This window comes from Lupinus angustifolius, chromosome LG12 (assembly GCF_001865875.1).
Source record: "Lupinus angustifolius cultivar Tanjil chromosome LG12, LupAngTanjil_v1.0, whole genome shotgun sequence".
Taxonomy (NCBI): Eukaryota; Viridiplantae; Streptophyta; class Magnoliopsida; order Fabales; family Fabaceae; genus Lupinus; species Lupinus angustifolius.
In genome coordinates, this window is record NC_032020.1 from 7,844,878 (window position 1) to 7,859,899 (window position 15,022).

The 15,022-nt window shown below is 29.4% G+C and overlaps 2 protein-coding genes and 3 non-coding genes across 6 annotated transcripts; 3 read left to right on the plus strand and 2 right to left on the minus strand.

Annotated features, from left to right (window-relative positions):
• TRNAR-ACG lies at nucleotides 2,103–2,175 on the plus strand. The gene has a single exon. It is a non-coding gene; the product is annotated as a tRNA-Arg (tRNA).
• LOC109363080 (urease accessory protein G-like) lies at nucleotides 3,858–6,523 on the plus strand. Its single transcript, XM_019609253.1, has 6 exons — nucleotides 3,858–4,194; nucleotides 4,511–4,571; nucleotides 4,890–5,091; nucleotides 5,255–5,376; nucleotides 5,504–5,608; nucleotides 6,285–6,523. Exons 1-6 carry the CDS (start codon nucleotides 3,941–3,943, stop codon nucleotides 6,366–6,368), a joined length of 828 nt encoding a protein of 275 aa, XP_019464798.1. The 5' UTR covers nucleotides 3,858–3,940; the 3' UTR covers nucleotides 6,369–6,523.
• On the minus strand, nucleotides 7,785–7,857 carry TRNAF-GAA. The gene has a single exon. It is a non-coding gene; the product is annotated as a tRNA-Phe (tRNA).
• On the plus strand, nucleotides 10,553–10,625 carry TRNAF-GAA. The gene has a single exon. It is a non-coding gene; the product is annotated as a tRNA-Phe (tRNA).
• LOC109361518 (urease accessory protein G-like) lies at nucleotides 11,018–13,666 on the minus strand. Of its 2 annotated transcripts, XR_002109301.1 has the most exons (7): nucleotides 13,364–13,666; nucleotides 12,991–13,051; nucleotides 12,471–12,672; nucleotides 12,190–12,311; nucleotides 11,958–12,062; nucleotides 11,127–11,301; nucleotides 11,018–11,032 (listed from the first exon to the last, which is right to left on the minus strand). XR_002109301.1 is itself a non-coding variant. In XM_019606987.1 (6 exons), exons 1-6 carry the CDS (start codon nucleotides 13,603–13,605, stop codon nucleotides 11,218–11,220), a joined length of 816 nt encoding a protein of 271 aa, XP_019462532.1. In that variant the 5' UTR covers nucleotides 13,606–13,666; the 3' UTR covers nucleotides 11,103–11,217. The 2 variants fall into 2 exon arrangements, 1 of the variants encoding a protein (XP_019462532.1); XM_019606987.1 differs by lacking the exon at nucleotides 11,018–11,032 and having other exon boundaries at nucleotides 11,103–11,301.

Below are 15,022 nucleotides of genomic sequence, written 5' to 3' on the forward strand. Positions count from 1 at the left end.
ATCACCACTACATGAGAAATAAGTGTAATATTTTAAACAAAAAATATGATAAATGCAATTAAGTTAAATAAAACATGGTATATTGTGTAGACAAATCCAACTAATATATGAGTCAATATCTCTTTATTATTTTTGGTTCGTTACGATATAGTATAAGAGCGATTTAAACATCTCTTTAGAATTGTTGATGCATTTTGTAACCAAAAATAATAAAGATACATTGATTTGTATATTATTTGGACTTAGCCTCCATAATATACTAAGTTTTGTTTAACTTAATTGCATTTATCACATTTTTTGTTTAAAATATTACACTTATTTTTCATGCAAGGGTGGTCAGTGTAATGAAAGTATAAACATTAGGGAGTTATGTAGGTGTAAAAAAGTGCTGGGTAGTTTATATAATTTCGCTAAAACACAGAGTTTCAGTGTAATTTACTATTTTAATATTATTTATTTAAAAATGATTAAATTTGGATCATTGAAATTTTTTATGTGTTAGGTTTGAGCATCTGCATATTAAATATGAGAGAGAATAATAATTAAAATCTCTCCTAGTTGATGGCATTTTGGGTCTTGGATAAAGAGACTTAGCTACATTTTTGGGTCTTGGATAAAGAGATTCAACCACACTTTTTGGTCTTGGATAAAGAGAATTTGAACCATGGATAAATTAGACTTTTTGTTTGGATTATTTGCTGTTATAACCTTGTAACTCTTTAAATTTAACTTTCTAATGTAATTGATAAGTTTAAATTCTAAATAATTACATTCTTCTATTAAAATTTAAATTGTCCAATAATAGATAATATTTTCTCTGGAACATGTATTCAATTAAAGTTAATACTTATTCTTATGGTATAATATTTAAGGCAATCATTTAATTACCCTTATTCACTAATACTATAAGAGTTTTTTATATTGTCATAATAAATATATATAAGAGTTTTTTATATTGTCATTATATTATTCACTTTTATATTTAATTATCATTATTTATAATATATATATATATATATATATCTATATCTATATCTATACTTCTATACTATATATAAAGCCAAAACTTGAAATAACTTCCCTCATGGTGTAATTTTTATTTCCTATTTTGCCCTTCATATTATTTATTTTTTACAAAAAAAACTATATAGTCCTAAGCAACCACCACCAATACATTAATTAACCACATATCCCACTTTAAATTAAACATTATTATAAACAAAAAAAAACATATAATATAAAGTACATCGAACACAATAAATACATTCTAATTCAAAAAATAAAATATATAAAAATTAAATATGTAGTATCACACAATATTTGCCGGCAATCACGAAGTGTATGTACACACTAGTTATATATAAAGGGGAAAACATGGTGTAACTACCATCATGATATAAATTTTGTTTTCCTGTTTTGCCCTTAACATTTTTAATTTTTACAAAAAATCATATAATCACATATAATCACCATCAACCTATTAACCACTCCCACACCATAATTTGACTATTAAAATAAAGAAAAAATATAATATAAAGTGCTCCCGTAAAAATTACAATATAAAGTATATTTAATATAAAAAATATTCTACTTCACCAAAATAAAATATATAAATTTAAATATTTGATACCAAAATTTAAAAATATGGGTCGGTAGGCATAACTGTCTGTCACACCAATACTATATAGATAATACACTTATAGTTTTAAACATTTTTCTCACAAAATATGATTTATGTGTTGAAATCTTCATTTTAATATATTATATATAGAATCCAAATATTGATTAAGATGGAAGTTATATTTAAATATTCTCATTTTCTTCCCTAAAAAATTTCATATGTATCAGTTTGGTCTATTAAAATTTTTACGTATACTAATTTAGTCCCTAAAAAAATTAGAATACAGGAAATGATCCATGAAAATATTAAATGTGTATCAAATTATTCATTTGAGCATATTTTATGACACTTTGTAGGGTTATTTTAACTTACATTTGTGATCATTTTGTACTAATTTGGATTATACTTTTCTAGGAATAATTGGTACACGCAAAAACATTTTGGTGTAAACAATCTATAAATTTAAAAGTATGACATGAAGGACTCTGTGGCCCAATGGATAAGGCGCTGGTCTACGGAACCAGAGATTCTGGGTTCGATCCCCAGCAGAGTCGTTTTATAATTTAACAACAATTATTTTCTTCTTCTTATTTTATCTTCTTAAGAAATAAACTTTCGTTATAATTTAACAATAACGTTCTTCTAGTCCTCAAAAGATTGTAAGGGTTCATTTTTGTTCTCTCTCGTTTTATTTATGGATATATCTACAAGTTTCACTATATGCGTTGAATGAAATTAAATACGCACCATATTACTTCAATTTCCTTGTTTATATTTTGGTGGTAGAATTAAAACAATATTATTTTGTATCATAGCTATACCGGACAGCAAATTAATCCCCCTTTGATTTTTGTGATATTTTTTTTTCTAGATATGTGTATATAAAAAAATTTGAAAAATATACATTAACACATTTATTGTTCGGTTTAATATGTATACATTGACAATATAAATGTTATTTATAATATCAACAAATCATACATCATTCACTTGTATTATTATTTGTTTTTTAAAAGTCAACGATGATAAAATATAAATGATAAATGATGCAAGTATATAAAACTCATACATAATCAGTGCATATATTTTTTTCTCTATATAAAATGAAAAAATGTGAAAGACATTCCTAACACAATGTTGTCTAATGGTGTAATGCTTAATTGGATTTTCCAATAGACCAAAAAACTAAATGTTCGATTTACTTGAGTGATACTTATTGAAATACTATATATTTTAAAATAAATTAATTTCTTACCCATATTCTTTTACTATATATAAAAAAAACAAAGAATGTTGAAACATGATGTATTGTTGTTGTTGACAGTAAAAAATAAAAGTTAAATATAAATGATATACGGTTGATCATCATACTTTACTTCATGACTCTTATTTATAAAGCTAAAATTAGAAATAACTATCACAATAATTTTATTTTCTTATTTTGCTCTTAATATTTTTTATTTCTAAAGTAAAACCATATAATCCTAAATAACTATAATTAATAAATCTCACTTTAAGTTGAATATTATATTAAATACAAAAATTATAATATGAAGTACATCCAATAAAAAATATTATAATTCTGTAAAGTAAAAAATACAAATTTAATACTAATATCATAAAATAAGAATGCGAGTCGACATACACAAAATGTTTGTCAACACGCTAGTATATGTTAAGGGGTGAATATTTGAGAAAATAATGTATATATTGTCCAAGTAAGAGTTTCGTTACATCGTCATTGCATCATCAATTATTCATTTTCAATGATCATTGATTTTTTTTTAAAACAAAAACAAATATAAAGAATGGATGATACACTTGACTGTGTATAAATTTTTACACTATCCATGCAAAAATATTACCCCCTTTATATTTTCAACCTACGTTAAATTGTCTATCTGAAATTAATTTGACAAACATTATAAAGATACATAATTAGAGTGAAATATTTTATTAAAAAAATTGAAACTAAAATAAATGACCAAATGTTATTTTAGCCTTTTAAGAATCAAATAAGAGAAACTCTCCCTTAGATTTTATGCTATATTTACGAACAAACAGTTGGTTTATAAGAGACAAATCTCAATTTCAATTGGTTTATAAGATATCTTATAAGAGGAATAATTGATGTCCTCCAACCAATATGTAAAACTAAAAAATGATAGATGTGATAATTTTTAGAATAAATTATACTGAATATTCTATCGATTTGACTGAAATTATACAAAACACTCATCAGATTGCATCTCAAGAAGCAGTGTACAAACCCATTTGGTCTCTCCAACTCAGAGGTTGAACTCGAATTTAAGAGAGTGAATGGCTACAGAAGGTGATCACAACCACAAACATGAACACCATCATGATCATGATCATGATCATGATTCAGATATAAAGTCTTCATGGATAGGTGGTGATGGGAAAGTGTATCATAGCCATGATGGTCTAGCACCACATTCTCATGAACCCATTTACTCTCCTGGCTTCTTCACAAGAAGAGCTCCACCACTTCTCAACAGAGATTTCAATGAAAGAGCTTTCACTATTGGTATTGGTGGCCCTGTTGGTACTGGGTATCCCCTTTTCTATTCTTTCTTTTTTATACTTAACACTCTTTTTTGGTCTCTACCAATTGTGAAAACCCAACCTAGTCATCAAAAATTGGGTCAAAATAGTCACTTTAAGGATTAAAAAAGTTCCTAAAAATTATCATAACTCATAAGGGCTAATTTGATCTACACATTTGGGATCTTAGGTGACTAATTAGGCTTTTCTATTTTTTTCTAAGCATGCAAATATATTAAGGGAACAAAATAACTTTTCACTATTTTATTACTAAATTGTAGCATGGTATAAGTTGTGTGTTTGATGGTTAGATGATGCATGCAGGAAGACAGCTTTGATGTTGGCTCTTTGTGAACATTTGAGAGACAATTACAGTCTTGCGGCAGTAAGTTTCTTATAAAGCTTTTTCTCATTTAAATATTGCATTTTTATCTGTTGGATTTGAGGACTATGTTATCTTCCAATGTTAGCTTAGTGAACTGATTTTGTTGGAATTCATAACTGATGTCTCATCTACTGCTTAGCATGACTTGTTATTTCCTGCTTGTTTTCGCATTACTAGCAGCCCAAACATGTTCCAAAGTGTGAATAATGTGGAAATATATCCACTATAAAAGAAATTCCATGGTATGATTATTTTGATCCTAACTTCAGTTTTGCACATTCCTAAATTGACAAAATAACAAGCTGTGTTTGTTTTCAGGTGACAAATGATATATTCACTAAAGAAGATGGTGAGTTTTTGGTGAAACACAAAGCGCTTCCAGAGGAAAGGATACGAGCTGTGGAAACTGGAGGATGTCCACATGCTGCGATTCGAGAGGACATAAGTATTAATCTTGGACCCCTGGAGGAGCTGTCAAACTTGTACAAAACAGATATTCTTCTTTGCGAATCTGGAGGGGGTATTTAAACAAATAATTAGTTGATTGTGATTTTGGATTGTTTAAAAGATTTTCTGTAGCGAAATTGCTAGTAATGTGCTATTAGACTTGTATGTATGTCATCACTTTTGAAATTGAGTTCGATCTCAAAAACTCTGCATGTTCATCTGAGTTTCTTGTGCAGATAACCTGGCAGCCAATTTCAGCAGGGAGCTGGCTGACTATATCATTTACATAATAGATGTATCTGGTGGTGATAAGATTCCTCGGAAAGGTGGCCCTGGAATCACACAAGCTGATCTCCTTGTACGTAACTACGTATCATATGCATAGCTGTGACACCTGAGGCAATCGTTAAATCGATGATATGAATCTTCTCGTGTGATTTTTAAATTTAATCTTGGACTACGAAACTGATTGGGCATAATTCCAGGTGATAAACAAGACTGACCTTGCACAAGCAGTTGGTGCTGACTTGGCAGTCATGGAGCGGGATGCACTTCGAATGAGAGATGGGGGGCCATTTGTTTTTGCACAGGTTACTTAACACTACATTTTTTTTATTACGGGCTGTTTGTCGGTCTATCACTCTATCTAACATCTAATCAGCAAACTTAATGCAACTATAAAATTTTGCATATTGGCCATAAAACACTAGAATATTGGATTTAGCTGGATTGGTATGATATAATAAGGTTTCTGCTCTATCTGATTTAATTTCACTCTAGCTTTTCTGTGCATTCACCATTAAGTAGAAAGAAATGTTACAAGTTATAACTTCGACAGAAAAGGTTTCATCTTCCTAAGAAAAATGAAGCTTCCTTCCCCAGGTTATTTTTCAAGTTAATGATACTACCTCATAAGTTGAGGACATTTGTCACAATTTTTTTTAAAAAAAAAAAAAGAGAATGCAAGTACTCTACTTTTGCCTATCGTTAGTTTGGAAATAAATATGGAATCATTTAAATGAAAACATGTGCAATTCAGTTTGTTGTATCAGCTTTATAGGAGTAGTAACATAGCTCGTTGGGAACTATGCCTTTTATTTAGTATTGGACTATTTGGGTCCTTTTTTCAGCTTTAAAATTTACAGGGACATAACCACATTTTTTGAGCATCCAAGTATTTTATTTTGTAATGTTATGAATGATTGTAATCTTTCAAATGATTTTCCCCTCGCCCCTTCTAAACATATTTCCGATACCAATGTGCAGGTGAAGCACAAGGTTGGGGTTGAAGCAATTGTGAATCATGTCTTACAAGCCTGGGAAGCAACTACAGGGAAGAAGAGGCACTGACATTGCATTGGAAAAATGGTTTCCTCAGTTCATCTTATGTTGTAACTTTTCATGCATGTTACAGTAATAAATTCATATACATAAGGTTCACTACTTGGATTCAACCTTTTATGTTGTGTTGTGCTTTTTTTTGCATGTTATATTAACAACTTTTGAAACATGCGCATTACTTGGAATCTGGATCTGTCTGTTATAGTTAAACTCAATATGGTCACTCCACTCACTTTCCTACTCAAAATTATTTCCCCCCTTGAGTATCCATAACTTGATAAGTAAATGATTAATCTCTGCCTTGAAATGAATACATTTTTTTCTATCATTTTTTCTTCATACATATGAACTTTGAGTCAACTTTATTAGCAATACTTTTTTCACATATGATTTCTGAGATCAAAAGCATAAACACATAATAGAGTTTACTAAGTTGTGTGTGACATAAACTTGTTACCAGTGATATGTATGATTACTCAAGTGAAATCGTTTAACAAAGTTCAGTACTTGAGTACCACATCAACATTTGGTGAAAAACAAAATTTGCCCTTTCTAACCTTTATGCCTTTATCTTTGTAATAAGGTGAATTTTAAAGAAAGTTTAGCCAAATGGCATAATTTTGATATGAACTTTTTTAACTATATATATTTTGTGTCAGTCGAGTGTCAACTTATATTTTACAATTTTTTTGGGTACAAAAGGACAAACAAAACAAAAACTAGAACATAGGTGCAACATTCATATGCAGGATAGGGAGGGCTCCTACTGGCGGTGAATCCCCAAATTTTATATTTTCATGATGACCACCACTAAGTTTAGACATAATATTGTCATCGTATTTCCTTCTTTAAAGATATGCTTAATATAAATATCTCAACTTCTTTTAAGCAAACCACTAATGTTATGAAGAACTCTAGATAGACGATTTAGATGAACATACACTTTATCATAAATGATGTGAACAGCCTCAAGTTATATTTTTCAATTTAATAAACTTAACAATGTATACTGATATTCCTATGAATAAAAATTAGATAGCCCAAAATTTAAAATAATAAAAGACATGTACTTAAAAAAATGATATGAATTTATTATGGGTAATACTGATTTAAAATAATAAGAAAATTAAATTTTGGTGTGGATGATAAATTGAAAATTAATAATATAATAGACCCCAAGATTTTTTAGGCAAGGGAGACAGTATACACTTTTTTTAATGCATCAGTTTTTGAATGGCATATACAGATAGGTTTATACATTTACATTGGACAGGTCCGTCTTGATGATTCAACTTGCAAGTGTTTTATCTTAATAGCTTATATCGACGAGCCCATTAGGCCATTCAAGTTTTTATTTTAGAAAAACAAATGAATTCATAAAAGACGAAAATTAGTAAAATAAATTTGAACGTATAAAATTAAAAATGCGGTGAACGTGGATCGAACACGTGACCTTCAGATCTTCAGTCTGACGCTCTCCCAACTGAGCTATCCCCGCTTCATGTCTGTTACCTATATTTATAATTCATTTTACGGTTTAATACCCATTGTGTGTAATCACAACTTTGCTTGCTGTCAAGTTAATGAATTATTCTAATGAAGTGATCTTTGAATAAGAAATAAATTGATTGATTAATGCATATGATTTGGAACCACAATATTTATTTATAAATAGTGTATGTTCTTTCATTAAGAGTGATATTTTTTCTTTTTTGTACTACTAAGGATATTTTTTATCTTTTTGGATAAGGATTTCTTTCTTGGTTCATAGTTGCCCTTCCTATATGCATTTTTCATGAAGAGAGTGATATTCCTTTGAACCTACTTGCATTTCTCATGAAGAGAGTGATATTCCTTTGAATTAAAACTCTGATGAAAATGATGCTCCATAATTTTTTTATTTCTAACTTCACTCATCATAGAAATAACAATAAAATATTTGGCATGTATACAATCGTTTATATGAAAATTATGTTCATAGTAATAAACATTAATTAAATTAGATCATTTTAATTTAATAATTTAAAATAATGACTTATATTTAAACATTTCATTCTTGTGTATTGAGTTAAGAAGAGTATAAATGGCCATCCTATAAAGAAACATGGCTATAGAAAATGATCCAGATAAGCTTAAGATATTATAGTTTAAGAAGAAAACATTAAAGAGAGAGAAAAAAGTATCAGAAAAAGTACAAATTCACAAGATAAGCCTAAACTTGCATGATTAAATTACAGTAATATTCAACGTACAGAAAAATATAGCAAACTATTTGATCTAAAGTTACCTAAGGTTGATTAATGTGGGTAAGTAAACTCCTAACTTATATTACTGGAAAAAATCAATCTCCATCTCATCTTCTCTCTTTTTTGTTAAACAACATTTAATTCAAATAACAATATAATATGTGAAACAACGATAAAAACAAAAAAAAAATTAATGATAGGCACTATGCACTAGAGACAATTTGTCCATGTTACTACATGATTTAAATTCGAGAAAAAATATATACACGACAATGTATGAATTTATACACTATTATTACAATATCTACTATTCATATTTAATTATTAATAATTTTCAAAAAATAATACAAATGAATATGAATACAATAACAGATCATGATGTAAAATCTAGGAGAGACAACAATATCTAATTAGAATTTATAAGTTAGATAATTGAATGACAAAAATATAAAGATAATGTATATTCATTTAAAGTATCACTCTTCGTTCTTTTAAAGACTTTCAATAATTGAATATGTGGTGAAATTTTCAGCTACTTCCTTTTCAATATAAAAAACATGTGGTCTATAATAAATTCATCTTCTATCCTATTACATAATTTTGTTTTGTTTTCTTTGTTGCTGAAAATGATCATTCTTATGTAGTTAAAACATAATATTTAAAATAAGATAAATAACTTTATCAAACAAATAATATGTATTTATTTTCAAAATTTCACTTAATTTAGAGATGATTGATAATTTTCCAAACATAAATGATTATTAACATAAAAAATAAAATATTGACATTAACATCACAAGTCAATATTCTCTTCCCTTGCTTATTAAGAAAATCATATGGTAGTATTTTGGACAAAAATACATATATTATCAATATTAAATGATCTATAAAAATTCATAAGTTTGACAAAAGCAATCTATAATCTTCATAGTCTATTTCATAAGTATAAACTCATTATGATCTCAATTGAAATAATAATATTATAAGCAATATTAACACAGAACTTGATCTATTAGAATGACCATAGAAATTACAAAATGTAAAAAATATATTTTAAAAAAGTTCAAAGAATAATTGTTATAAAATTTGGGAGAAACTTGGCCCCTACTTGTTCTTAAGATGATCCATCAATGTGTTGATATGTATCAATTGTGTATAAATTGTTAGTATATATTAAACTTTATATTGAATATCGTAAGGCTTCATTACCGTGCTTTATTACCACTAATAACTATACTCAACCTAAATGCAATCCTTCAAGCTTTGGACCCTTTAATCATTATTTTTATTTTCTAATTATCTTAATAAGAATAAGAATCTTTTATGTGACCATCTCTATTTCTTTACCTTTGTTTTTAATGTTTGGCATTATATATTAATAGACGGTTAGTATGTGATTTATAGACAGTGAGCATATTATTATCATTTATTTGTATTATTATTTTTTGAAGAGTCAATGATAATTAAACATGAATGATGAATAATACAATGACATATAAAACTTATACATTATCAATACATACAATTTTTCTTATATTTATAAAATTAGTATTTAATGTAAGTATAAATATTTATACACTATCACTATATTATCCATAAATTATTTAGATTGATTAATTAAAGATTTAATAATGAGGAATGATGGATAATGGTGTTTATAGGCATGTATTTTTTAGAAAAAGATGTATACTATGACAATGTATGAATTTTATGTATTATAACTGCATTATTCGTCATTCATTTTTAATTATCATTTACTCTTTAAAAATAGTAATACATATTAAGTATGAATAATATATTGAGTGTGTATAAATCTTTATAATACCACTTAATATATATTACATTTACATATTTTACTCTTAACTAAAACTTCGTTAGCGTGTAAATTTGATAAGTTACACACAATGGACATTAGTGGGAAGATAAAATACATATAACAACCAACAAGCGGGGATAGCTCAGTTGGGAGAGCGTCAGACTGAAGATCTGAAGGTCACGTGTTCGATCCACGTTCACCGCAATTTTTGTTAAGTTTCTTTTACTAAATTAAGTCTATGAATTATAGGATATTAAAAGACAAGATTTGCGAATTGTATCATCAAGGGCCTGTCAAATCTACATGTCTAAACCTAACTGTATATGCCATGAAACGGTGGGTGGAAATAGAGAACCATTATCATTTTATAAATATGAGATAGTTGAAAATAGTATCCCCAGAAATGAGGAGCACCATGCAGTAAAGAGCATACAGACAGATCCATATTCTAAGTCGAGAATAAAGTATCTTCACATACCAGAAAATCTCCCCATGACACTTGTCCTGTTTTTTTTAATGTTTAGAAATATTTTTGTAGAAAAATGGTTAAATAAGATACATGTTATGATTGTAATAGTGGAAAGCTTATCTCCTGCAGGAAATACTTCATTCTCCTTCAAGTAATGGGCATGTTTCAAAAGTTGTTAATATAACATGCAAGAAAAAGCAAAATACAACATAAAACGTTGGATACAGGTTGTGAACATAATTGTATATGAATTTATTACTGTAACACACTAACATGCATGTAAAGTCACAAAATAAGATGAACTGGGGACATTTTTCCAATGCAATCTCAGTGCCTCTTCTTCCCTGTAGTTGCTTCCCAAGCTTCTAAGACATGATTCACAATTGCTTCAACCCCAACCTTGTGTTTCACCTTCACGTAGGTATCGGAAATACATTTACAAGGGGCGAGAGGCAAATTATTTGAAGGACTACAATCATTCATAACATTACAAAATAAACATACTTGGATGCTCAAAAAATGCAGTTATGTTCCTATTAAATTTAAAGCTAAAAAAAGGACCCAAATAGTCCAATACTAGAAGGCATAGTTCCCAACAAGCTATGTTACTACTCCTACAAAGATGTTACAACAAACTGATCTGCACAAGTTTTCATTTAAAAGATTCCGTATTATTTCCAAACTAACAATAGGCAAGACTAGAGTACTTGCATTCTCTTTTTTTTAAAAATTGTGACAAATGCCCTCAACTTATGAGGTATTATCATTAACTTGAAAATTAACCTGGGGAAGGAGGCTTCATTTTTCTTAGGAAGATGAAACCTTTTCTGTCGAAGTTATAACTTGTAACAATTCTTTCTACTTAATAGTGAATACACAGAAAAGCTAGAGTGAAACTAAATCAGATAGAGTACAAACCATATTATATTATACCAACCCAGCTAAATCCAATTTTCTAGTGTTCTATGGCCAGTATGTAATATTTTGTAGTTGCATTAAGTTTACTAATTAGCTGTTAGATAGACCAACAAACAGCCCTTAATAACAAAAAAGTAGTGTTAACTAACCTGTGCAAAAACAAATGGCCCCCCATCTCTCATTCGATGAGCATCCCGCTCCATGACTGCCAAGTCAGCCCCAACTGCTTGTGCAAGGTCAGTCTTGTTTATTACCTGGAAGTATGCCCAATCAGTTTCGTAGTCCAAAATTAAATTTATAAGTCACATGCGAAGATTTATATCATCGATTTAACGAGTGCCTCTGGCGTAACAGCTATGTATATGATACGTAGTTACGTACAAGGAGATCAGCTTGTGTGATTCCAGGGCCACCTTTCCGAGGAATCTTATCACCACCAGATACATCTATTATGTAAATGATATAGTCAGCCAGCTCCCTGCTGAAATTGGCTGCCAGGTTATCTGCACAAGAAACTCAGATGTACATGAAAAGTTTTTGAGATCAAACTCAATTTCAAAAATGATGACATACATAAGTGTAATAGCATATTACTAGCAATTTCGCTACAGAAAATCTTTTAAACGATCCAAAATCACAATTAACTAATTATTTTTAAATACCCCCTCCAGATTCGCAAAGAAGAATATCTGTTTTGTACAAGTTTGACAGCTCCTCCAGGGGTCCAAGATTAATACTTATGTCCTCTCGAATCGCAGCATGTGGACATCCTCCAGTTTCCACAGCTCGTATCCTTTCCTCTGGAAGCGCTTTGTGTTTCACCAAAAACTCACCATCTTCTTTAGTGAATATATCATTTGTCACCTGAAAACAAACACAGCTTGTTATTTTGTCAATTTAGGAATGTGCAAAACTGAAGTTAGGATCAAAATAATCATACCATGGAATTTCTTTTATAGTGGATATATTTCCACATTATTCACACTTTGGAACATGTTTGGGCTGCTAGTAATGCGAAAACAAGCAGGAAATAACAAGTCATGCTAAGCAGTAGATGAGACATCAGTTATGAATTCCAACAAAATCAGTTCACTAAGCTAACATTGGAAGATAACATAGTCCTCAAATCCAACAGATAAAAATGCAATATTTAAATGAGAAAAAGCTTTATAAGAAACTTACTGCCGCAAGACTGTAATTGTCTCTCAAATGTTCACAAAGGGCCAACATCAAAGCTGTCTTCCTGAATGCATCAAGTTACCATCATCCATCAAACATACAACTTATGACAATTTGATAAATCTCAATTTAGTAATAAAATAGCGAAGTTATTTTGTTCCCTTAATATTTTTGCATGCTTAGAAAAATTTCGAAAAGCCGAATTAGTCACCTAAGATCCCAAATGAGTAGATCAAATTAGTCCTTTTTATGCACTTTAACCCTTAAAGTGATTAATTTGACCCATTTTTTCATGACTAGGTTGGATTTTCAGAATTGGTAGAGGCCAAAAAAGAGAGTTTAGTATTAAAAAAGAAAGAAGAGAAAGAGGGGATACCCAGTGCCAACAGGGCCACCAATACCAATAGTGAAAGCTCTTTCATTGAAATCTCTGTTGAGAAGTGGTGGAGCTCTTCTTGTGAAGAAACCAGGAGAATAAATGGGTTCATGAGAATGTGGTGCTAGACCATCGTGGCTATGATACACTTTCCCATCAGCACCTACCCATGAAGACTTGTTATCTGAATCATGATCATGATGATGGTCATGTTCGTGGTTGTGATCACTTTCTGTAGCCATTTACTCTCTTAACAGTGAGGATCTTTGAGTTGAGCAGGGTTGGAGAGACCAAATGTGTTTTGTACCTTGAGAGTAAAATCCACATTTCATTAAAAGTCAAATATAATTAAATATTGATGAATGATATTAATAATATATAAAATTATAAAACTCATATATTATTATTACTCACAACTGATGACACATGTAGTGATACAACTTATAGGACAATAAATATGTACTAAGTTAGATGTGGTTGAGATTTGAGAACTCCGATAAATATGAGTAATTGGTAATTTGAAGCTTTATAAGTAGATAAACTCATTATAGATTCAATACAATTATATCAGTTATTTATTTTGGGTTGCAAAACAAGTGATCTAATTTCTCATTACTCATAGGAGTTCTAAAAGTGATAATGAATATGGGCTTAATGAGTGGATACCCAAATGGTTTGCCTATGGGGGATAATGAGAACCCTATAAGTTAATACATAATGAACGATTATGGTCCACAATACACCAAATCACAACTAGTTTTCACCTCTCCCCATCAGAGAGAAAATGAAGGTCCCAAAAGGAATTCAGGATTTGGTTGAGGAAGACCATCATACCAAAACTCTCTCTCAAAAGGTATATCAAAGGAGTAGATCTGAGAACATGGATTCAAATATGACTTTATATTATTGTTTTATATATATGTGTGAGAATCATGATATTCAAGATCTTAGGATTGATATTTCACCAATCATAAAGAAATATCTAACATTAATACCATAAAATTTTGGATTAAGACGAAGTGTCAATTTTCATTCTCCCAATTCTTAATTATTCTTTAACTAATTTGTTTTTATAGATTTTAAGGGTTTTTGTAGTCAGCTAATCCTAACACACTTCTAAGAAAGAAGTGATTTAGGTAAGAAAACGATTAAGGGAAATAGGAACAAGAAGAAAAAAAGTGTCTATGGTTTCCTAGATCTACTCTTGTTTGGTACCAAAACTCTCTCTCAGAAGTTATATCAAAGGAGTAGATCTGAAAACATGGATTCAGATATGACTTTACATCCTTGTTTTATATATATGTGTGAGAATCATGATATTCAAGATCCTAAGATTAGTATTTCACAAATCATAAAGAAATATCTAACAAGTGGTATCAGAGCTTTAGGTTATGAATTTTATAGTTCTCCATTAAAAATGTTTTTTCCTCAATTTTTTGTGAACCCTAACTTTTAAATTTGGGGATTTGTATGCTTCCGCTATTGGTTATGAAAATCGAGTATTTAGGAATAATGACGATAACATTTACCCGCTTCCGCTTATTTGAATTATGAGTAATTTGTATTATAAATCCTTCCAACGAATGTTGAAGTATATATTCAGATCTGTGCATGAACATTACATTAACTTTTATGACTATGTTATGCAATATATATATA

Excerpts from the sequence above, each read along its gene's own strand:
- LOC109361518 (XM_019606987.1), bottom strand. The coding sequence starts at position 13,605 with ATGGCTACAGAAAGTGATCACAACCACGAACATGACCATCATCATGAT. Across the intron at positions 13,052-13,363 it reads GGTGGCCCTGTTGGCACTGG|GAAGACAGCTTTGATGTTGG; the intron begins GTATCCCCTCTT and ends TGATGCATTCAG. Across the intron at positions 12,673-12,990 it reads ACAATTACAGTCTTGCGGCA|GTGACAAATGATATATTCAC; the intron begins GTAAGTTTCTTA and ends GTTTGTTTTCAG.
- LOC109363080 (XM_019609253.1), top strand. The coding sequence starts at position 3,941 with ATGGCTACAGAAGGTGATCACAACCACAAACATGAACACCATCATGAT. Across the intron at positions 5,092-5,254 it reads TCTTTGCGAATCTGGAGGGG|ATAACCTGGCAGCCAATTTC; the intron begins GTATTTAAACAA and ends TTTCTTGTGCAG. Across the intron at positions 5,609-6,284 it reads GGCCATTTGTTTTTGCACAG|GTGAAGCACAAGGTTGGGGT; the intron begins GTTACTTAACAC and ends ACCAATGTGCAG.